The 25,555-nt window shown below is 44.8% G+C and overlaps 1 protein-coding gene across 1 annotated transcript; it reads right to left on the reverse strand.

The window, feature by feature from the left end:
• Positions 1-20,465: 20,465 nt before the first annotated feature.
• Positions 20,466-25,555, reverse strand: LOC115203442 (talin rod domain-containing protein 1). Its single transcript, XM_029768128.1, has one exon. The coding sequence runs from the start codon at positions 23,550-23,552 to the stop codon at positions 22,488-22,490; it is 1,065 nt and encodes a 354-aa protein (XP_029623988.1). The 5' UTR covers positions 23,553-25,555; the 3' UTR covers positions 20,466-22,487.

Raw genomic sequence — 25,555 nt, forward strand, 5'->3', positions numbered from 1 at the left:
ATAGAAAACCAACACTAGAACAATAACTCAAACCCCAGACTACATAAACCAAACACCCCTTAAATAACACACACAACCCGAACCATATGAAACAAATACCCCTCTGCCACGTCCTGACCAGCAGAGGGAGTAATTGTATTATATTTGGTCAGGACGTGGCAGACGCAACCCGCTGCGTCTTGGTCCTCTCTCTCCTACGACAGCCGTTACAAGTTCTAACAGTACTGATCAAAACCGTTAAAGACATGCATTTCTAACAGTACTGATCAAAACCGTTAAAGACATACAGTTCTAACAGTACTGATCAAAACCGTTAAAGACATGCAGTTCCAACAGTACTGATCAAAACAGTTAAAGACATAATGATATGAGAAGTAGTTTCTCTAACTAACAGGTCATAGCTCATAGTAAATATATTTTTATAATTGTACACAAATATATTTGTCCCCTATGAATGGACTGTTGTTTCATATGTTTTAGGGCAGGGGACCCACAGATTGCTAAATACTGTAAACTACTGTATATTTTACTCAGGGTCAGTGTAGACCAGACCTTCACAAGCATCTCTGCATGAATAAACCTGACCCCAATGAGCTCATGAACAGACAGGCAGTCTGCTAGAATGAATGAATAAAGTCTAACTCGCAGTCCGCAGTCTCACACACTCTCACACCTGCTCATACACACACATGCACACACACAGACACAGAGGGTTCCTCTGTGACGAAGAAGATGCAGGTTCTAAAAGCAACCAATTGAGGGAACGGTGTGTATGAATCATTGGGCACAAGGATCCCAAAACCAACACACAGGTCAGGTTGTGAAGCCTCTCTTCCTGCTACTGGTTGTATCAAGTAGAAGTCAAGGGTCCCTAAAGGACTGTTAACCCTAACGCTAAAATACTGTTAACTCTAACCCTAAAATACTGTTAACCCTAACGTTAAAGGACTGTTAACCCTAACCCTAAAGGACTGTTAACCCTAACCCTAAAGGACTGTTAACCCTAACCCTAAAGGACTGTTAACCCTAACCCTAAAATACTGTTAACTCTAACCCTAAAATACTGTTAACTCTAACCCTAAAGGACTGTTAACCCTAACCCTAAAATACTGTTAACCCTAACCCTAAAATACTGTTAACCCTAACGCTAAAGGACTGTTAACCCTAACCCTAAAGGACTGTTAACCCTAACCCTAAAGGACTGTTAACCCTAACCCTAAAGGACTGTTAACCCTAACCCTAAAATACTGTTAACCCTAACGCTAAAGGACTGTTAACCCTAACCCTAAAGGACTGTTAACCCTAACCCTAAAATACTGTTAACCCTAACGCTAAAGGACTGTTAACAGTAACCCTAAAGGACTGTTAACTCTAACCCTAAAGGACTGTTAACCCTAACCCTAAAGGACTGTTAACCCTAACCCTAAAGGACTGTTAACCCTAACCCTAAAATACTGTTAACCCTAACCCTAAAGGACTGTTAACCCTAACCCTAAAGGACTGTTAACCCTAAAATACTGTTAACCCTAAACCCAAAGGACTGTTAACCCAAATTAACATTCATTTGAGTTGTCTCACTATTCCAACATTCAGGGATGCTGTGGTCCTTACAGAAATGAAATAACATACAATAAGGAGGAAGGAATCACAAAAACAACGCACCACATTAACATTTCAGTTACTTCAATAGGAGTTCTTTGGCACAACTATTTCTAGTTTGTAAACAAACATATAATTTTCTTCTTATTCTATATGTCAGTGGGCTTGATATTGATAACAGATTGCCGAATTGAAATGTAAGCTTATATTGCCATCTAGTGTTAGAAGTGACCCCTCACTACATCCAACTTGTTTTTCCACACCAAGGCGTATTCGATTTTATATTAGATTTTTTTAACCTTCATTTAACTAGTCAAGTCAGTTAAGAACAAATTCTTATTTTACAATGACAGCCTACCCCGGCCAAACCCTCCCTTAACCAGGATGACGATGGGCCAATTGTTAGCCGTCCTATGGGACTCCCGATCACGGCCGGGTGTGAAACAGCCCGGTGTTGTCAAACCAAGGTCTGTAGTGACGCTTCTAGCACTGAGATGCAGTGCCTTAGACCACTGCACCACTCGGGAGCAAAGGCTACGTTTAGACAAAAAAACATTCCACTAGTTGGTCTTTCAGATCAGCTCTGAAAAATATCTAACTTGAAAAGATATGATGTTATTGGTCAAAATACCAAATAGTGGAAAATATATTAGAATTGGGCTTACTATACAATTACAGTACATGTCAAAAGTTTGGACACACCTACTCATTCAAGGGTTTTTTGTTATTTTTACTATTTTCTCCAACAGTCTTGAAGGAGTTCCAACATAAGCTTAGCACTTGTTGGCTGCTTTTCCTTCACTCTGCGGTCCAACTCATCCCAAACCATCTCAATTGGGTTGAGGTCGGGTGATTGTGGAGGCCAGGTCATCTGATGCAACACTTCATCACTCTCCTTCTTGGTCAAATAGCCCTTACACAGCCTGGAGGTATATTGGGTCATTGTCCTGTTGAAAAACAAATGATAGTCCCACTACGCACAAACCAGATGGGATGGTGTATCGCTGCGGAATTCTGTGGTAGCCATGCTGGTTATGTGTCCCTTGAATTCTTAATAGATCACTGACAGTGTCACCAGCAAAGCACCCCCACACCATAACACCTCCTCCTCCATGTTTCACGGTGGGAACCACACATGCGGAGATCATCCGTTCACCTATGCGTCTCACAAAGACACGGCGGTTGGAACCAAACATCTCAAATTTGGACTCATGTCCATTGTCCATTGCTCATGTCCATTGCTAATGTCTAATGTCCATTGCTCATGCACTCTCCTGGTTAAGCATCCACTGGAAAGAACAATGTGAAAGGAAAATATCAGCGTCAGCACAGTATGATTCTGGCCTGGTCGGTTCTTTAGTGTGAAAAGGGTACTAGAAAGGTTATCTACCCTATGAGGAACATAACCTTTTCTATCCTCTCCAGCAGATGGTGCTGTTGTGTCTGTAGTACAACACCCTAAAAGGGCAAGGTTGTAGTACAACCTCCCCTTCCTATTAAGGTACTGGAGAAAGTATTTTCAAACCAGCTTCAATCGCATCTGTCATCTAATAAGGTTTTCAAGTTTGGCTTCCGGCCCTTGCACAGCACCGAAACAACTCTGGTTAAAGTTACCACCGACATACTGATAGCTGCTGGTTCTGGATCTCCTTGCATCCTCCTCCTCTTAGATCTCAGTTCTGCTTTAGTCTCCGTAGAACACATCATCCTCCTGCAGCGTCTCAGAGAGCACACTGCTGTCGCTTGAACAGCACTGAAACAGCTCCTACCCCTCCAATAGGAAGCAATATATCACTATTGGAGAGACCAGATCGGAGGAGTCTGCAGTCACATGCGGCGTCCCACAGGGGTCAGTGCTGGGTCTTATCCTGTTTTTAATTTACATGCTCCCTCTCGGCCAAATCCTCAGTGATTATAACATCAACTTCCACTGCTTCATTGACGATACCCAAGTATACACTAAAATGTGTGGATTTGGCTACTTCAGTCACACCTGTTGCTGACAGGTGTATAAATCGAGCATGCCGTCATGCAATCTCCATAGACAAACATTGGCAGTAGAATGGCCCATACCGAAGAGCTCAGTGACTTTCAATGTGGCACAATATAGGATGTCACCTTTCCAACAAGTCAGTTCGTCAAATTTCTGCCCTGCTGGAGCTGCCCCAGTCAACTGTAAGTGATGTTATTGTGAAGTGGAAACATCTAGAAGCAACAACGGCTCAGCCGCGAAGTGGTAGGCCACACAAATCAAATCAAATGTTATTTGTCACATACACATGGTTAGCAGATGTTAATGCGAGTGTAGCGAAATGCTTGTGCTCCTAGTTCCGACAAGCTCACAACAAGCTCACAGAACGGGACTGCCAAGTGCTGAAGTGCATAGCGCGTAAAAATCATCTGTCCTCAGTTGAAACACTCACTATCGAGTTCCAAACTGCCTCTGGAAGCAATGTCAGCACAACAACTGTTCAGGAGCTTCATGAAATGGGTTTCCATGGCCTAGCAGCCGCACACAAGATAGATCAACATGCGCAATGCCAAGCGTCGGCTGGAGTGGTGTAAAGCTCACCGCCATTGGACTCTGGAGCAGTGAAATGCATTCTCTGGAGTGATGAATCAGGTTTCACCATCTGACAGTCCAATGGACTAATTTGAGTTTTACGTATGCCAGGAGAACGCTACCTGCCCCAATGCATTATGCCATCTGTAAAGTTTGGTGGATCATGAATAATGGTCTGGATTTTTCATGGTTCGGGCTAGGCCCCTTAGTTCAAGTGAAGGGAAATCTTAACGCTACAGCATACAATGACATTCTAGATGATTCTGTGCTTCCAACTTTGTGGCAACAGTTTGGGGAAGGCCCTTGTCTGTTTCAGCATTACAATGCCCCCTTGCACAAAGTGAGGTCCATACAGAAATGGGTTGTCGAGATTGGTGTGGAAGAACTTGACTGGCTTGCACAGAGCCCTGACCTCAACCCATCGAACACTTTTGGGATGAATTGGAACGCCGACTGCGAGCCAGGCCTAATCGCCCAACATCAATGCCTGACCTCACTAATGCTCTTGTGGTTAAATGGAAGCAAGTCCCCACTGCAATGTTCCAGCATCTAATAGAAAGCCTTCCCAGAAGAGTGGAGGCTGTTATAGCAGCAAAGAGGGGACCAACTCCATATTAATTCCCATTATTTTGGAATGAGATGTTCGACAAGCAGGTGTCCACATACGTTTGGCCATGTAGTGTATATTAACACAAAACCAGACACCATCTCTGCCCTTGGACAAATCATCAGCTACCTAAAGGACATCAGGGCATGGATGAAAGAGAACTTCTTCCATTTGAACAGTAGCAAGACGGAAGCTATGCTTATTGGGACACCTAAGCAGGTCACAAGTGCTGGGAACATCTGCCCTCCAATCAATGGCCAGGTCATCTACCTGTCCTCTGTCATATCCAACCTAGGAATCAAGTTTGATCCTTCTCTGTCCTTCGATGCCCACATAAAACAACATAATTTTTCCATCTTAAAAACATTGCCTGAGTCATACCATCATTCCCGCAGCCAGATGCAGAGAAAGCCATCCACGCCTTCATCTTCTCTCGGATCGACTACAGTAATGAGCTGTTTGTAGGCCTCCCAGCCAAATACCTACAGAGGCTCCAACTAATCCAGAAAAGTGCTGCCAGGGTCCTGACCAGGACTAAGAAGTCAGACCACATCACCTCGATCCTGGCCCAACTCCACTGGCTACTGTCCAACTACAGCATCGACTTCAAAATTCTCCTTCTTGTATTTAAAGCCTTGAATGGATTGAGCCCCACCTACATCAGCGACCTCATCTCAATCAGCAAGCCACCTCGCACTCTCCACTCAAACCACTCCCTACTGCTTCAAGTCCCCAAGACATGTCTCCGAACTATGGGAGACCGAGCCTTCTGCTCCGTGGTTCTTCTCCCTGACCATCTGAGAGCCGCTCCATCCCTAAGAACTTTTATAACAGGCCTTAAAACCCACTTCTACAGACTGTTTTTTTCATAGTCCTAGTCCCAATCTAAAATGGATTTAGCACCTAGCCCACTATTGCTATTTGACCTGCCTTAATTCTAAATGTATGTTGTTTTTATTGTATATATAATTGAGCTTTGCGATAACACTGTAATGAAAAGTGCTCTACAAATGTAATGTATTATTATTATTAGTATAGTCCAGTGTTTCCCAACTCTGGTCCTCGAGTATCCCCTACAGAACCCATTTTAGTTTTTGCCCCGGACAAAAACACCAGATTCAACTTGTCAAGGGCTTGATGAATCAGATGTGTTTGTCAAGGGCTTGATGAATCAGATGTGTTTGTCAAGGGCTTGATGAATCAGATGTGTTTGTCAAGGGCCACATAAAAAAAATGTACTGTTGGGGGTACTGGAGGACTGGAGTTGGGAAACACTGCGTATAGTCTACTCTAGTCAGTCTACTCTGTGAAATCATCTGCAAACAGTTGTATTTTTAGGTACAGCTTCACACAGACAGACAGACACACACACACAAACACACACACGTTTCACCTGATTGTAATGTGTCATTTCTGTGACAATACGAGAAAAGACAGTAACTTTACTGGTGGCTGAATCATTCTTGTTTTCTTGATCTTGAATTCGTTTTATGAACAAAAAGCTTTTAAAATCCTTCCACTGAGTTGCTGTACATTGAGTATACTAACTTTCCTGCTACCATGCAGACTGTTTACAGAGGATGTTTTGTCTTTCTCCCTCTGAGGTGTGGCCGTTTCCTACAAACAAATACACACGCACGCACGCACGCACGCACACACACACACACACACACACACAAGCCACAGTTCCTGCTGTATCCGGCCTGATCTGAGGTTGTTCCAAACCACCACTAACAGAGCACACACACTATAGCAGCATTTCCCAAACTCGGTCCTTTTAAGAGCAGTTGGAGGCCACGGAAGGAGTGTTGCATGGCATTGAAGCTCGTTTGGAGGTTTGTTAGCACAGTGTCCAAAGAAAGGCCAGATGTATACAGAATGGTGTTGTCTGCGTAGAGGTGGATCAAGGAATCACCAGCAGCAAGAGCGACATCGTTGATATATACAGAGAAAAGAGTCGGCCCGAGAATTGAACCCTGTGGTACCCCCATAGAGACTGCCAGAGGTCCGGACAACAGGCCCTCCGATTTGACACACTGAACTCTATCTGAGAAGTAGTTGGTGAACCAGGCGAGGCAGTCATTTGAGAAACCAAGGCTGTTGAGTCTGCCGATAGGAATACAGTGACTGACAGAGTCGAAAGCCTTGGCCAGGTCGATGAAGACGGCTGCACAGTCCTGTCTTTTATTGATGGCGGTTATGCTATCGTTTAGTACCTGATGATTAGTTGCTTGATGATTAGTTGATTATTTGAATCAGCTGTGTAGTGTTAGGGCAAAAACCTACATGTGCACCCCTTGGGGTCCCGAGGACCGAGTTTGGGAAAAGCTGCTACCTAGCGGTATGCTCCCTACTCTCTCTGTCCCTCTTTCTTTCTCTTTTGCTCTCTCTGTCTCCCGCTCTCTCACATACACACACACATTTTTAAACAATAACACAATCTCTCTCTCTCTCTCTCTCTCTCTCTCCCTCCCTCCCTCAGTTTATTTAACATTATTGGCATGCTTGTTAAAGGTACAGTGTTGCCAACGCAGTTTATACCACAGTCAATTAGATTACAATAATGAGATTTTCTCTCTGGTCTTTCAACTCTCAGTCACATTAGACACTGAGTGTACAAACATTAGAAATTGCTCCATGACATAGACTGACTGGGTGAATCAAGGTGAAAGCTATGATCCTTATTTATGTCACTTGATAAATCCACTTCAATCAGTGTAGATGAAGGGGAGGAGACAGGAAAAAGAAGGGTTTTTAAGCCTTGAGACAATTGAGACATGGATTGTGGATGTGTGCCATGGGCAAGACAAAAGATCTAAGTGCCTTTGAACGGGGTATGGTAGTAGGTGCCAGGTGCACTGATTTGAGTGTGTCAAGAACAGCAACGCTGCTGGGTTATTCACGCTCAACAGTTTCCCGTGTGTATCAAGAACATCCAGTCAACTTGACACAACAATTGGAGTCAGCATTATTGTCAACATGGGCCAGCATCCCTGTGGAATGTTTTCGGCACCTTGTAGAGTTGAGGCTGTTCTGAGGGCAAAAGGGGGTGAAGATCTTTTGTCTTGCCCATGGCACACAATCCATGGCTCAATTGTGTCAAGGCTTAAAAATCCTTCTTTGACCTGTGTGAAGAGAATGGCGCCGGACGGGGTGGCTGCCGTTTTACGGGCTCCGAACCAACTGTGCTATTTTGTTACTTTTTTTGCATTGTTTGTAAGTAATTTTTTTTAACTTATTTTGTACATAATGTTGCTGCTACCGTCTCTTATGACCGGAAATAACTTCTGGACATCAGAACAGTGATTACTCACCTCGAACTGGACAAAGATTTTTTCTTTAGTCCAACGCGAAGGATATACTGCTTTCTAGGGAACAGCCCCAAATCCCCGTCATTTGCGTGAAAAAAAGATAGATACAAAGGGTAATGGAGGTCGAGCTGCCTTCTGATAATTCATAGGTGAGTGAGTAAACCTCCACTACCATCTGTTCTATTGGCCAACTTGCAATCATTAAAACAAAATGGATGATATATGATCCAGACTATCCTACCAATGGGTCATTAAAAACTGTAATATCTTATGTTTCACCAAGTCGTGGCTGAACAACGACATGGCTAATGTAGAGCTGGCGGGATTTTCCATGCATCGGCAGGACAGAGAAGCTGGGGGTGTGTGTCTATTTGTCAATAACAACTGGTGCGCGATGTCTAATATTAAAGAAGTATCGAGGTATTTCCTGAGGTAGAGTACTTTGTGATCAGCTGTAGACCACACTATCTACCAAGAGAGTTCTCATCTATATTATTCGTAGCCGTCTATTTACCACCACGAACCGATGCTGGCACTAAGACCGCACTCAACCAGCTGTATAAGGCCATAATGTCACAAAAAATCTCTAGACCACCTTTCTCCACACTCAGATGTGCATACAAAGCTCTCCCTCGCCCTCCATTTGGCAAATCTGACCATAATTATATCCTCCTGATTCCTGCTTACAAGCAAAAACTAAAGCAGAAAGTTAGTGATTCGCTCAATACGAAAGTGATCAGATGATGCAGATGCTATGCTACAGGACTGTTTTGCTAGAACAGACTAGAATATGTTTCAGGATTCATCAAATGGCATTGAGGAGTATACCACCTCAGTCATCGTCTTCATTAATAAGTGCATCGACGACGTCATCCCCACAGTGACTGTACATACATATCCCAACCAGAAGCCATGGATTACAGGCAACATTTGCAACGAGCTAAAGAGCTGCCGCTTTCAAGGAGCGAGACACTAATCCAGACGCTTATAAGAAATCCCGCTATGCCCTCAGACGAACCATCAAACATGCAAAGCGTTAATACAGGATTAAGATTGAATCCTACTACACCGGTTCTGATGCTCGTCGGATGTGGCAGGGCTTGAAACTATTACGGACAACAAAGGGAATCCCATTCGTGAGCTGCCCAGTGACGAGAGCCTACCAGACGAGTGAAATGCCTTTTATGCTCGCTTCGAGGCAAGCAACACTGAAGCATTCATGAGAGCACTAGCTGTTCCGGACGACTGTGTGATAACCCTCTCGGTAGTCGATGTGAGCAAGACCTTTAAACAGGTCAACATTCACAAAGTCGCGGGGCCAGACGGATAACCAGGATGTGTACTCAAAGCATGCCAACTGGCAAGTGTCTTCACTGACATTTTCAACCTCTCCCTGACCGAGTCTGTAATATCTACATTTTTCAAGCAGACCACCATAGTCCCTGTGCCCAAGGAAGAGAAGGTAGCCTGCCTAAATGATTACCGCCATGTAGCACTCACGTCGGTAACCATGAAGTGCTTTGAAAGGCTGGTCATGGCTCACATCAACATCATCATCCCGGATACCCTAGACCACAATGCCCTTTCCCAACTGGACAAAAGGAACACCTACGTGAGAATGCTGTTCATTGACTACAGCTCAGAATTCAACACCAAAGTGTCCACAAAGCTCATCACTAAGCTAAGGACCCTGGGACTAAACACCTCCCTCTGCAACTGGATCCTGGACTTCCTGATGGGTCGCCCCAAGGTGGTAAGATTAGGCAACAACACGACTGCTACGCTGATCCTCAACACAGGGGCCCCTCAAGGGTGCGTTCCTAGTCCCCTTCTGTACTCCCTGTTCACCCACAGCTGAGTGGCCAAACACGACTCCAACACCATCATTAAGTTTGCTGACGATACAACGGTGGTAGGCCTGATTACCGACAACGATGAGACAGCCTATAGGGAGGAGGTCAGAGACCTGACAGTGTGGTGCCAGGACAACAACCTCTCCCTCAATGTGAGCAAGACAAAGGAGCTGATTGTGGACTACAGGAAAAGACGGGCCGAACAGGCCCTCATTAACATCGATGGGGCTGTAGTGGAGCGAGCGGGTCGAGAGTTTCAAGTTCCTTAGTGTCCACATCACCAACGAACTCTCATGGTCTAAACACACCAAGACAGTCCTGAAGAGGGCACGGCAAAGCCTATTCCCCCTCAGGAGACTGAAAAGATTTGGCATGGGTCCCCAGATCCTCAAAAGGTTCTACAGCTGTACTATAGAGATCATTCTGACCAGTTGCATCACCATCTGGTATGGCAACTGCTTGGCATCTGACCGTAAGGCGCTACAGAGGGTAGTGCGTACAGCCCAGTACATCACTGGGGCCAAGCTTCCTGCCATCCAGGACCTATATACTAGGTGGTGTCAGAGGAAAACCCTATAAATTGTCAAAGACTCCAGTCACTCAAGTAAGTCATAGACTGTTCTCTCTGCTACCGCACGGCAAGCGGTACTGGAGCACCAAGTCTAGGACCAAAAGGCTCTTTAACAGCTTCTACCCCCAAGCCATAAGACTGCTGAACAATTAATCAAATTGCCACCCGGACTATTTACACTGATCCCCTCTATTCATTTTTACACTGCTGCGACTAGCTGTTTATTATCTATGCATAGTCACTTTACCCCTACCTACATGTACAAATTACCTCTACTAACCTGTACCCCCGCACATTGACTCGGTACCGGTACCCCTTGTATATAGCCTCGTTGTTGTTATTTTATTGTGTTACTTTTTATTACTTTTACTTTTAGTTTATTTGGTAAATATTTTCTTAACTCTTTTGAACTGCATTGTTGGTTAAGGTCTTGTCAGTAAGCATTTCACGGTAAGGTCGACACTTGTTGAATTCTGATCATGTGACTAATAAAGTTTGATTTGAACTCAATACTGGAAAGTTTTCCTAATGTTTTATCCACTCAGTTTATGTAGCTCTGTACTTGGTGGGTGTATCACTGAAGTGATAATTGCCTGTGAAGAGATGTTTGTGGACTGTTGATTTGCCGTGAGTCTGATTGATTTTGGTTGTCTAGTATATATTCTGTAAATGTCTAAAGCTGTCTACTGTACATGCAGGGGTCGGGTCTCCCTTCCTCCAAAACAATTGCTGAGAATCTGCAGACATTACAGGCCTGAACTATAAACCCAAATACACAAACACACAAGTAATGTAATTCAGTTATTATGTGATTGTATAGATATCATTACTCCGTTCTCATATCAATGTTATGATAATGATAATAATGTTCAGTTATGTGAACATAGGTAACGTTATTCAAATACTGTCAACATAGAGGTTATATTACTGAGTTATATTACTGAGTCATATTACTGAGTCATATTACTGAGTCATATTACTGAGTCATATTACTGAGTTATATTACTGAGTCATATTACTGAGTCATATTACTGAGTCATTACTGAGTCATATTACTGAGTCATATTACTGAGTTATATTACTGAGTTATATTACTGAGTCATATTACTGAGTCATATTACTGAGTCATATTACTGAGTTATTGTTACGCTCGTTGATGGAAGGATTGGACCAAGGTGCAGCGTGGTAGGCGTACATCTTAATTTATTAACTGAACACCGAAAAACCAACAGAATACAAACGAAACGTAAAGTTCCGGACTGTGAAACGTCGCCGGAAGCTCTGGACTGTGAAACGTCGCCGGAAGCTCTGGACTGGGAACCGTCGCCGGAAGCTCTGTACTGGGAACCGGAAGCTCTGGACTGGGAACCGGAAGCTCTGGACTGGGGACCGTCGCTGGAGGCCTGGTGCGTGGAGCTGGCACAGGGCGTACCGGGCTGTGGAGGCGCACTGGAGGTCTGGAGCGTAGAGCTGGCACAATGTGTACTGGACAGAAAACAACCTTCGCACGGCAAGTGCGGGGGGCTGGCACAGGACGCACTGGGCTGTGGAGGCGCACTGGAGATACAGCGTGTAGAGCCGGTGCAGGATGTACTGGACCTTGGAGGCACACTGGAGGTCTGGAGCGTAGAGCTGGCACAATGTGTCCTGGACCGATGACCACCCTCGCACGGCAAGTGCGGGGAGCTGGCACAGGACACACTGGGCTGTGAAGGTGCACTGGGGACACAGTGCATAGAGCCGGCGCAGGATATCCTGGACCGAGGAGGCGTACTGGAGACCAGGCACGCTGAGCCGGCACCACCCGTCCTGGACAGATGGCCGCTTTAGCACGCGCTGGCACAGAATGCAAAACATGGTGCCTGACCAGTCACACGCTTCCCACGGTGAGTACGGGGAGTTGGCTCTGGTTCAAACCCTGGCTCCACCAACCACCCCGTGTCCCCCCCCCCAAAAAACAAAATTTCGGGGCTGCCTCTCGGGCTTCCCTCGTGGTCGCGAACCCCGGTGTCGTCGTTGTTCCTCCCTCGCTGACTCCATCTGCTCCCATGGAAGGCGATCCTTTCCGGCCCGGAACTCCTCCCACGTCCAGGATCCCTTACCGTCCAAGATATCCTCCCATGTCCAGGATGTCTGCTCCTCCTGGCCACGCTGCTTGGTCCGTTTGTGGTGGGATCTTCTGTTACGCTCGTTGATGGAAGGATTGGACCAAGGTGCAGCGTGGTAGGCGTACATCTTAATTTATTAACTGAACACCGAAAAACCAACAGAATACAAACGAAACGTAAAGTTCACAGGCAGCGAACCAAAAACAAGTTCCCACAAACAACAGGTGGGAAAAGGCTGCCTAAATATAATCCCCAATCAGAGACAACGACAGACAGCTGCCTCTGATTGGGAACCATATCAAGCCAACCTAGAATAAAGAAACTAGAATGCCCACCCTAGTCTCACCCCGACCTAACCAAAATAGAGAATAAAGGATCTCCAAGGTCAGGGCGTGACAGTTATATTACTGAGTTATAGGTGACATTATTTAGTTTGTGTGTGAGACAGAGAGGAGGGTTGAGACTCGGCATGGGAAGAGATTACATCACACTCCGAGAATGTTCCCAGAGGAGAGGGTTACTGCTGGTTCACATTAGTCTCCTTCACACACACACACACACACACACACACACACACACACACACACACACACACACACACACACACACACACACACACACACACACACACACACACACACACACACACACACACACACACACACACGGCACACTTGTCTCAAAGTCATATCTTTGTGGACATTTATTACAAACGTTCAATGTAGTATTGTTTGCAAAACATGCCCACAGCCAGACAGGAATTGAATGTCTTTGACAGGACGTTACCTGGATATGTCCAAATAATGATCTCTGAATTCTCTCTGCTTAGAGGTGTGAAACTTTATGGAACAGGCAGAACTCTGCTTCCCTACAAGCAAAGTCACTGGTTCAAGTGAAACTCCATTGAATAATACAGTAAGACTGTTCACGGTTAAGAAATACTATTTACCATACATTTCCTGAGCTACACTCCACTGTGTTCCAAATGGCTCCCTATTCCCTTCATAGTGCACTACTTAGCCCACAGGGCTCTGATCAAAACAAGTGCACGATATAGGGAATAGGGTACTATTTGGTACACAAGCCATTCTGTAAGTCATGCTCTGATGACTATATCATCACCCACCCTTCATGTTTCAGATAGGAACAGAATTAATAACAGCACATTGTACCTCTAATGATCCACATTTGTTTGGGTCTTTGCAGGGGTGGACTGGGACCAGAAATCCTGTATTTTTACACACTGGCCATTTGCCCGAACTGCCCTACGGCCAGTCCATTTCTTGGTCTGTTTCGTCAATAGAATAAAGTAACATGTTAGCTACGAGGCTTTCTGAAACTCACCACTGAAATGTCTTTAATATTCTGTCTTCCAGAAAAAACCTCCGGTCAACTTTCCCCTAACCTTAGTTTCTTTGAAACTGACAAACTTACTCAACCAATGTTTTTACTGAACCTTTGATGATCTAGCCTACACCCTGTTTAATCTCACCCTCTGATGACTGGGGATCACCCACCCTTGAGTTAGAGGACTGGTCTCTAGACAAGAGAAATTTACCAGACAAACCACTGGTGGGCCCTGGCTAGATGACTGGTCTCTACACAAGAGAAATTTACCAGACAAACCACTGGTGGGCCCTGGCTAGATGACTGGTCTCTACACAAGAGGAATTTACCAGACAAACCACTGGTGAGCCCTGGCTAGGTAGCAGGGGATATGACAGGTGGTAGGGGACGTGATCTGTGGGAAACTCCATACAGACAGACTCACAGGTGGCTTTTAATAAGTTTTCTTAAAACAATGGAATCAGGGAGGTCAAGCATCAAGCTCTATCCTGCTGTGTGTGTGTGTGTGTGTGTGTGTGTGTGTGTGTGTGTGTGTGTGTGTGTGTGTGTGTGTGTGTGTGTGTCCTGTGGGTCCTGTGGGTCCTCAGTCAGACAATAGCGAGCAGGGTGGGGTCGCCCCGGCTGGGGACAGGACACGGGAAGGGTGGGAAACAGCCCTGAGTGTGTCTGTCTCTCTCTGTGTGTGTGTGTGTGTGTGTGTGTGTGTGTGTGTGCAACCCCTCTGAGTACACTGTTGAAACATCAACCATTGTGGTTCAAACAGAGCCATCCAGTGTCAGTCGCCTAACAGGGGTGTGTGAGTTAATCATGTATTCAGAGCCACACAAAGACACCACTGTCCCATTTCTTAACAGAAACACAACCATACCTCGGTAGGGCCAGACCTTGTTCAGAAGAGTTCAGAGGTCAAACAGGCTCTAACTCTCCCCCTCAGAACGAGACAACGGCAGAGGAAGCGGGGGGCGGGACTGGAATTAAAAATGGACTTGAGAGACAGCCAAGTTTCCATAGAGTTTCTGTGGGTGAACTCTATCCAAGGGTGTTCTCCCTTAAAGCGCAGAGAGCAGCTGTCAGGGTCGGAGTTCAGAGAACAACGATGGGATGGTCACTTAACATCACCTGTAATAACAGCTCAAGGTCAAAGGTCAGGGCAGGAGAAGGACATTAGGGGACGATTAATGTCTTCACATGAAATCTACTCAGTTCAGTTATTATCTGTGGTTCTGAATGGCTCAACTGGTAGGGCATGGTAGAGCACTTGCATCCCTAGGGTTGTGGATGTGTATCCCGCTGTGGCCACCCATACCAAACTGTATGCATGTAGTACTGTAAGATGCTTTGGATAAAAGCCTCTGGCTGCACTGTATATATTATTGTCTCAGTGCATTATCAAAATGGAGGCATTTGTTGTGTTATCATGCCTATCATCTCTATGTGTAGGGAAATCAATATGACTAATGTATCTTTGATCAAGTTATTTATATAGTCTGTATACAAATACATGTACAGTATACATATATGGTATATGTTAGCTTTTCAGTGAAAGTATTTAGTTCAATATAGATTATAACCATTTGATTGTGGATTGTAATTGGTTTCTACAGGCTTGATCCTCCTGACCATAAAATGATGGTTCGTTGTATAGTGACAACCTTTAACCATGAGACAACTGTTTCACATGATCACAGTTGGCATCACTTAGACTTCTGCCTTAAACACTGCCAGGCCTTTGATGTGTAGCTAGCCGTGTAGGAGGATGAAGTCATCATCACCAATAAGGAGAGATGGGGGGGGAGACCAGAAAGAAAGATAGAAGTCAGTGAAAGAGGGAGACCAGAGAGAAAGACCAGAGAGAGAGACACCAGAAAGAGAGGAGGGGTCCACAGAACAAAAAGCATATGAATTGAAGGTTGAGTTGAGTGGGTATGTTGGCTGAATGGGGAAGTATTTAGGCATTTTGGGTGGGGTATCATGTGTCCCAGGGGGTAGGCTTTCACTCACCCTAGCTGTGTGTGTGTGTGTGTGTGTGTGTGTGTGTGTGTGTGTGTGTGTGTGTGTGTGTGTGTGTGTGTGTGTGTGTGTGTGTGTGTGTGTGTGTGTGTGTGCACCCAAGAACCAGCTGCTGCTCTGGCCCACTGATCATACACTCTCTAGGTAATGAGCAACCACAGAGACAGAATCTACAGAGGCAGAATCCCCCTCGTGTCTAAATAAGGCTTGAAGGAGATGTTTCATCATGCCAGACCATAATAATGGAATAGAGATGTGGCAGGTCACCAGGGTCATGTTCAGTAGTGCACATGGTAGCAACACTTTTTGCAACAGAAAACAAAGATATATGTTCTTATTGGACATATTCTGGTAGTACCTCCAGGTTTCACTCTTTAAAAAAACATTTCCTCTCTTGTGAACACCACCCATACTTCCCTCAATATAACCCCTACACATATTCAGTCCCTGTACTGAAAGAGGTTAAAAAGTTAGCACAATGAAATCCTCATCACTCAGCTTCATTCACCCCTCTTAGTTCTAAAACATTTCTCCACCAGGATTGAGGAGGGGAAGCTGATACTAGATCTGAGTCTTTGAGAACACAGCAGTTTACATTGTATTTTTCGGCCATCTTGGATACAACATGGCTGACACCGTAAACAAATCTGCTAGCTCTCAGTCGCCTCCACATGTAATGGGATCTGTTGTGAACAGTTAGACAGGTGGTGTTAGCCTCATGGTAATACTGCCACCTGATCAGGTAAGTCTATCAATAATGTACATGGGATCAACTAGCTATCTGCTAACAGTAAGGTCTGGGGTTACATGTCAGCTGTACTGGAGCAACGTTACTAAACCTTTCCAAAAATAGACTTTCAGATTGTGCTTTCAGATCTGTTTTACCCCAGGGAAGATTAAATTCATTAATCCATTCATTCATTCAGGGGGTTGGTGGCGCTCACTGGACCGTAGAAAGGGTTTTAGGGTCCAACAGACGCTCATGGTGCCACTTTATTCATCTTGTACCATGATGATAATCTTCAAAAGGTGACAACTCACCACAATAAAGATTCCTCTGCAAGAGGTAAAATATGTAACATAAAGATTATCAACATAAAGGTTATCAAACTCTCAACTCAAATTCAATAAAGGCTTGAATCAAATCATTTCTGGGGAGGCTCGGCAGCACAGCAATGCGTCTTCTCTGCTCCCCAGATTATTTTGCACTGCCAAACTGGCACAATCGTTTCAACAGCTGCAGGTGTGCCAGGCCTGATTGGCACAATGTCCTGCAGCTGCGTAGTGGGATGAAGTCTTCACCACAATTCATTCATTCAGTTGTTGGTTCACTCATTCATTCATTCATCTATACATCCATTTATTGATTTGTTCATTCATTAACATGATTGTTCATTCATTCATTTGTTTATTCATTAATCAAAACCATGACATAAAATACTAATAACCTTTACATCTGATTGTGTCTCTCCTAACAGTGCGTGTGAATGTCTATGTGTGAGTGAGTCTGCTCTGTGGGTGAACTCTGAACAGCCACAACACAACAGCAACAGCCTTGCCTCCTCTCCATCTCCCGGTCTGTTACAGACAGACTCTGATGATGTCAGCACTGGGTCAGGCCGGGATGGGAGCTGCTTGCTGTCGGCTCTTGGGGACTGGCTGGGGATTTAGATAGGCAAAGCCTACCCTCCCCAGGCAGGAAATGGGGCGAAACCCTTGCTTGAAAATTATGCCTCCGACATTTAGTGCTGTGAAGGAAAGGAAGCGTCTCCTGATAGCCGGGGCTATTGATTTCCTGTTGTGGACTAACAGTTTTGGGGGCTTCACCAACACACACACACACACACACACACACACACACTCTCACACACACACACACACAGCTATGTCTTGCTATACTTGTGAGGACCAACAATTGATTCCCATTCAAAATCCTATTTTCCCTAACTCCTGAACCTAACCTTAACCCTAACCTTAACATTAACCCCTAACCCTAAACCTAACCATAACTTTTTTGGGACCAACAATTGATTCCAATTCAAAATCCTATTTTCCCTAACCCTAAACCCTTACCCTAATTTTAACCCAAGACCAGAACTGACTTTTCGTAGCAGGTAAGGAGAGCATTTTTTCACTAGATGCTAACCCCAACCCTTTTCCTAACCTTAACCTAATTCTCCTAACTTGCTGTGTAAGTTTAAGATGGCGCCGGAGAAGAAGGCAGACGTTTTACATGCCCCTACCTCAACTAACCGGTTTCCCCGCACATTGAATCTGTAACGGTACACCACTGTGTATAGTCTCGCTATTGTTATTTTACTGCTGCTCTTTAATTACATGTTACTTTTATTTCTTATTCTTATCCGTATTTTTTTTAAACTGCATTCTTGGTTAGGGGCTCGTAAGTAAGCATTTCACTGTAAGGTCTACTACACCTGTTGTATTCGGCGCATGTGACTAATAAAATTTGATATGATTTGATTTGAGGTTCTCCTAACCTGCTACGAAAAAGTCACTTCTGGTCGTAGCTGTATTGAAGTAGTGTGTTTCTAGGGAATCTCCACATACACAGACACACACACAGACACAGATACAGACCTGTGTGTGCACGTGCGTGCAGGCACACACACACACACACACATACCTTTCTCCCCCCTTCCTGCCAGGACACAGACAGGAAGGCTAAAGAATACTAGGTCACTTAGGAAATGAACAGTGCTCACACTGTGACAGTTGGGCTGCAGTGTTTGAAATAATTGGGCACTGTTGTGAATGTAGCCAGGTCACCTGTGACAAAAGTCATTATTCGATGCCCATCCATGTCTGAGGACGTCGGGAGATGACAAGGAAATCTGCCACTAGGGGCAACAGTGAGCGCTGTTACATTAAAGTCGATTTTGGTTTTGCTAGGGCATTATGGACAGGGATGGTGGATTGGTGTAAACAACTGCCACTGATTACAAAGGTTGCAAGTTAAAATCCAGCAATATGTTTTTTTTTCAATATTTTTGTTTTAAGCCAATCCCAAACCTTAACCCCTATCTTAACCATTTGCAGTTAATGCCTAACCTTAAGAATTTGGAGTTAATGCCGAAACGTAACCTTAAACATTTAGATATTTGACGTTTGGAACTACTTTGAAATTTGACATTTGAGAAACATGGATGATCGTCTATTTCTGATGTGAGACTGTGAGAGCTGGTAGTGTGAATGACAGTTAGTCATTTCAGCCATGTACACTCCCAGCTGGAAAAACTGGTCGAAATTACTTTGTTACACCCAGATTATAACCTGTTGTAAACTGGTCGAAATGACGTCATTACACCCAGATTATAACCTGTTGTAAACTGGTCGAAAATACTTCGTTACACCCAGATTTTAAACAGAAGTCAGAAATGTACAGGAACTTGACAACGACCCTTGTGTCATCCTCAACGCAAACATGATCTACTTCTGTTCTTTCAAAATATAGAGATCATGGGCCATATCATCAGAGTGTCTCAGATTAGGAGTGCTGGTCTAGGATCAGGCACCTAATGTCCATGTAATCATATTCATTGTAATCTAAATGGCAAAACTGATCCTAAATCAGCAATCCTACTCTCATACAACTGCATGAGAAATAGTAGTCAAAACATCCCTCAGATTAGAAACAACACAGAATACCACTGAACACTATGATCAATACCACTGGATAAAACCACTGAATGACAGATTGACCTGCAGTCAGTTGGGCTGGTGTGAGTTAGGAGGGGGATTCAGTTAAGACCCATCCTCAGATGCTGAACGCTGCTCGTACCTACATCATAACCTTTTCATTGAAGCAGGATTTGAGAGCTGAGCGTCAGTCAAGAGCACCAGCTTATGGGGTCTTTGTCTCAGAGAGAGGAGTGAGTGTGGTGGGCCTGTGTATCGTGTGTGTGTGCGTGTGCACGTGTGTGTGTATGTGTGTGTGTGTGTAAGGGGACAAAGTTTGGGCTGGGTCAAAGAGGATGCTTTTTCCATATGTGTGGTGGCGAAGGCGAGATGGGGCACACAGACATCAAACACACATGGCCATGGGCTCCCGAGTGGTGCAGCGGTCAAAGGGAATGCATCTCAGTGCTAGAGCCGTCACTACAGACCCTGGTTCGATTCCAGGCTGTATCACAACTGGCCATGATTGGGAGTCCCTCGAGCTAGAGGGGCGAGAGGAGCTAGATGGGCTTATGGTGAAGCGCTACGATAACAAATGGAACAGATCAGGGTCTATCCTGCTCAGTGTTCATACTTGCGTGCGTAGGAAGACTGGACGGGGCCTCTGAGGACATTTTCAAAGGAACAATGAAGCTGACACAACAGAGTGACCTTGAGTTAGATGAAAACTAAAACACTCTGAACGGTAGTTAACACTTGGAGCCAACAGTTACTGTATGACGTACTAACACGTTGATGTGTTGTGAGACATAAGCATGTTATAACCCCATTATGCATTGGAGTTTGATTCAGTAGACCAATTGCCACATAAAAAGTTTATTATAAATCTTTATATTATAAATGTTATCATATTATATGTTAATGCTAAAACACACTAAGAACGTATAAGAATAAATCATATATTATACCTGTTGTCTTTCATCCAAGTGATACTAGCAGGACCGTCACTCTGTCTTGCATAATTGTTCAGTCTATGACTGGTCAGTTATCATTGTTCAGTATCAGGACCAGTATTCATAAAGCAGTTGGGTAGTGCTTATCTAGGATCAGGTCCCCTCTTTCCATCTAATCTTATTCATGATGATGTAAAACTGATTCTAGATCAACAGTCCTACCGTGAGAGGCTTTATGAGTACAGGCCCGGGGCTACACCACCTCATAGTGAATGAAACTAAACTGATTCTAGATCAGCACTCCTACCCTGAGAGGCTTTATGAATACAGGCCCGGGGCTACACCACCTCATAGTGAATGAAACCAAATAGATTCTAGATCAGCACTCCTACCCTGAGAGGCTTTATGAATACAGGCCCGGGCCTACACCACCTCATAGTGAATTAAACAAACCCCAACAAACTGCTGTATTGTACTTCGAAACCCTATGTTAAAGGCTATGTGATATAATTACAATATCTGGCTGACATGGCAACCTGAATTAATTTACATGGCTAATTTCCGTCAGAGTAGCGGGTGTGTTTTCTTTCAGGCAATAAAGACTGTTATTAATCATAATCTGTAATAGTCCCCACTAGCACCTGTTCCTTCATGTTACTACAGACAACATATACATCATGTTAATGGGCCCATATTCTTTCATCATATCAAATCAGATTTCAGAACAAATAATGATGATCAAATCTAGCTATCAATCAATCATCACAATATTTCAAACACATGAGAGAGATCGACACAGACAGAGAGTCAGTCTTCTAACTACTGTGTTTCACCTTATTAAATCATGGTGGCTACACACTGTCTTTATGGTCACTTTTAAACAAGGTCCATCTTGTGAGGGTAAATGAAGCCTTCATAAAGCATTAAGAGGTCTACATGGAGAGCTCATAAATAATGTACAAGCAAATGTCATACAATACCAGGGTGATATAACAGGGCCCTCACATCTAGTGCTTTGCCAAATGTGGCAAACCCTTAAGCCACCCTTTATACAATATAAACATAGTTTATAAGTGATTTGTGGAGAATTTAGGGTTAAATTTGACTGTCTACATCACATAGTGAAGTAATGAATGTTATAACACAGAGTCATTTATATTAACGGTATGCTGACACAAAGACTGATCTGAGAGCAGCGCTTATGAGAAACAACCTTTTTTTAATAATTGAAATAAATACTAATTTATACATGCATGATCAAAAAAAAACAACAAAAAAAACAATACTATGGTAAGTCTGGTAGATAGTGTAAAACCTATGGCACACACTCACAGCAGCTTTTACCCATTTTAAGAATTTCACACATTGAAAAACACAAGCGATGAAGGACACTCTTCTTCTTACTTCCTACTCTCACTAGAGCACATGTACTTCTACTAGAGGTCACCTGGGGGTCCATAGGTCATAGGTGATAGGTCACACACACACGGCAGGCTACATCTATCATTTCATATCTGGCGTTTTCACCATAGCTGAAAACTGAGGTAAACTTTATCAGGTTTTAAGATCATTGTTTGTTTTTGGCAAAGAGAAGGCCAACAGGTGTATGTAGATTGGAGCCTGAGTTTAAGTTGTCCGTTTCTTATGGTGAGGTTCTAGTCACATCCAGCGCAACCAAAACCTTGTTTTCCGATGGTGTTACTTTAAGCTCAGTAAAAGTCCAAACACAGCACACCTATCTCATCCGTAGAACCAGATCCAGACTCCTTCCTTTGTGTTCTCTCTCTGCTCTCACTCGACCTCCCGACCCTAAACGAACAGGGCCAATCCGAGCGAGTCTCTTTGGTGTGCCAAAACAAGGAGCTAGAGATGGGATTTTCTCATCCACGATCACTTCTAGAGTGGGTTTATTTATATTTCTTTATTAAACTAATTCACAGAATGGGAATTAACTGGCGGTAGAGTCCTGGGTGAAGACCTCTCCCTCAGTGCCTGTGAGAGCAGCGTGCAGCCGTCCGACACCGCGCAGGCCGAGTTGCGCAAGCGCTCCCTGTAGTCCGCCATCTTGGTGCTGCTCTCTGGATGCTGGGAGACGTCCCGGAGGCCCTGAGTGAGAAGGACGCACGCTGACACCACGCTCATGGCGCCGCCCAGAACTGCCGTCTGCACACCCTTCCCCTCGGGTGACACGCTCGCCGCCCGGCCTAAAAACTGCGGTTCCGTGGCAAACCCGACCAATGCGTTTACCGCTTGGACCAGCGCCGCGCTGAACAGGACGCAGCGGCTGCGCGTCAGCTCGCTGGGCTGCGTCTTGACTTCCCGGACGCAGGCCAAGAGGGCCGTGCCGCTCGTGCTAATGCTCTTGACGCTGAGCTTGAACTGTTCTTTGGCGAAGCGGTCCTTGGACCTCTCGCTGGCCAGGCCCGAGGCATCTGTCAGGGTCTTGAGGTTGCAGGAGATGTTCTGAGATAGCTCCAGTAGAAGCTGGGGCGTGAGGTCCGGCAGCGGCGTGACCCGGAGGATGCCGCAGCTCTGCTCCACCTCGTGGCGGCACCGTGTCACTTTGTAGCGGTCCACCAGCCCTGGCAGACACGGCTGAGAACCCGAGGTCTCCACCGCCGCTAGGTATGCGGCGTGCGCCGAACACTCGGTCAACGACACCACCAGGTCCCCCATCTCTAGTAAGCGGTCTCCCACCTCGATGAAGCGGCCCATGTTGAGCTGCGACTGGATGTCGTGGGTGAGGATGGAGAGTTCCTTGGTGCGGGCGATGACCGTGTCGCGGCACTGCTCAAAGGTCTCGGCCACTGCCACGCCATCCGCGGTGACCACTGGCCGCGTCTCACTGCAGAGCAGGAGGAGGTCGGCAACCAGCTGCATCTTGCCCTTACACGTGTCACAGATGGACGAGAGCTTCTTCCTCTGCTGCAAGCTGCTGCTCTGTGTGCTGCTGGAACCCTCGCTAGCTGACCTCCCTGAGCCACTACTAGCCATAGTAGGGGGGTCAAGCTGCTCGATTTGTGGGGGGATTTCAATGAGAAACGTGTTTTACGTCGTCACACACTCCATGGTCAGAAAGCGTAGTTTAAGACATTGTTATTAACGATAACCCACACCCCTATAAGTGTAAAACTGTGAGTTTGAACTGGCCAGAGAATATTCCTTATAGTCCTTCAGAGTACATGTAGTCCACCGTATGCGTCAATGTGAGATTGCAAAAAAGCACAGGGCATTGTATTCTCAAAGTAAACATTTGCTGAGATCAAAATAGAAGTTCTATGTCATGGTACTCCAGCTCATTATTCTCATACAAAGTACGGATAGGAATTCTGTTGGGGTTAAATTAGTAACTTGGTTTTGAGCTATGATCTATAAAATGAACTATTCTAAACACTTACTCTTCAATGAGAGTTCCTTCCTTTACATTTTTTTGCGACGAGAATCCCTTCAAATTATAACTTTCCATTTACTCAGTGTTTATAACTTAATCGTTGTAATGTTTACATATTAAATAAAATGCCCTGGAAAAAAACTTCAACCACCTGCTAATATCTATTGTCGTCCCAGGTTTTCGCAAAACAGAAAAATTCACAGGTTATTGTAATAAAATCACACACAAAACTGCAGTGCCACCAAGGTGCCTATACTTCAGGCTAAGTGCAGACTGTACAAAGATAATATTAAAAGTTATGAATTTAATCAAATCTAAAAATATTACCGATCTGATAATATTTGAACTGAAACTACAATTTTAAGACGTGTCCTTTCTTCTGATTAAATGTACTCGAGAACACGATAGGATTGTAAAATACCCGGTATGTGAACCGTATTGTCCGTTGAAGAGTTCCCACTAAATCTGACCACCCTAGTTTGACCGGGAGGCTGGCTCATTCCAGTTACAAGGAGAGCACCACCCAGACACTTCCGTTCGACCACTCCTCGCTCCCTCTGCCTTTCCTGCATCATCATTACATGAGTCTTTCCAAACAGAAGGCTCCAAAAACGCAACAGGCCAATTGCACTGGCCCTCCCGCGACTTTCAACCTCTTCTTTTTCATACACAGTCCCGTGATAGACACTTGTTCGTCCGGCAGGTTCGATTCCATAGGCATATCTATTGTCCATAAGCACTTCTTAGCAAAACGCAGGGCGTGAATGTCTGGTCCGGAATATCATGTGTCGGGTTTCGGTTTTGATATCCATAGCAGTCGTGTCCCTGTTGAAATGATGGCCTAAACTCCTGAACACGTCTGAAACAATCTTTCACAACTAACATGTCGGTCGACCACAAGACATCACTGAAAAATGAGTGGTGGGTTTTCCAAACTGAAAGTCAGTTGTGCTCTCTCCCGCTACATATTCTGTAGTGCCTAGTATCAGGAAGCAGAGAGGGTGTGGTCGCACTAAAACGGCTTGATTGTAGCGAAGTAGCAACGCAGGCAGCGAGGAAAAAAATGATAGCCTTCCGCTGAAATAATATGTCACTTTAAAACTGTGTTTAAGGTCAATCTGGCTCGTCAATATAGAGCAAAAAATCCCGGCGTGTGTTCATCAAATGGTCCAATACGATTCCACAGTTGTCCCGGATAGTTGGCTTTCCTGGTGAGTTTTATGGTCCGGATTTTAGGGCAGACTGCTCCCTCTGCCATGAGCCAGCCCTTCCCGAGGCCCCGACGTGGGTGCATTCGACTACCGGTATAAGGGCAAAGTTACACCCAAAACGCAGTTCTCCAAAATGACCGACAGTCCGCCCTGTATTTCATTTATTTGGTTACCTTAACTTTCCTTCTCAAAATCAATCAAAACGTGTGATTCTCCGAGACCGCGCCGTTCTTACTTATACAAATCCAAACGTATTTTACACTGCTCATATTGACTGCTATAACACAGCTGTTGGATTCTACTGGAACGAGTACCGCCTTTGCTGTGCGCTCATTTGGACTTGAATGATGTGTTTCGTGTTTCCGCGCTTCACGAAGCATAGGCTACGTTTCCAC

Source organism: Salmo trutta, chromosome 12 (assembly GCF_901001165.1).
Source record: "Salmo trutta chromosome 12, fSalTru1.1, whole genome shotgun sequence".
NCBI classification, from domain to species: domain Eukaryota; kingdom Metazoa; phylum Chordata; class Actinopteri; order Salmoniformes; family Salmonidae; genus Salmo; species Salmo trutta.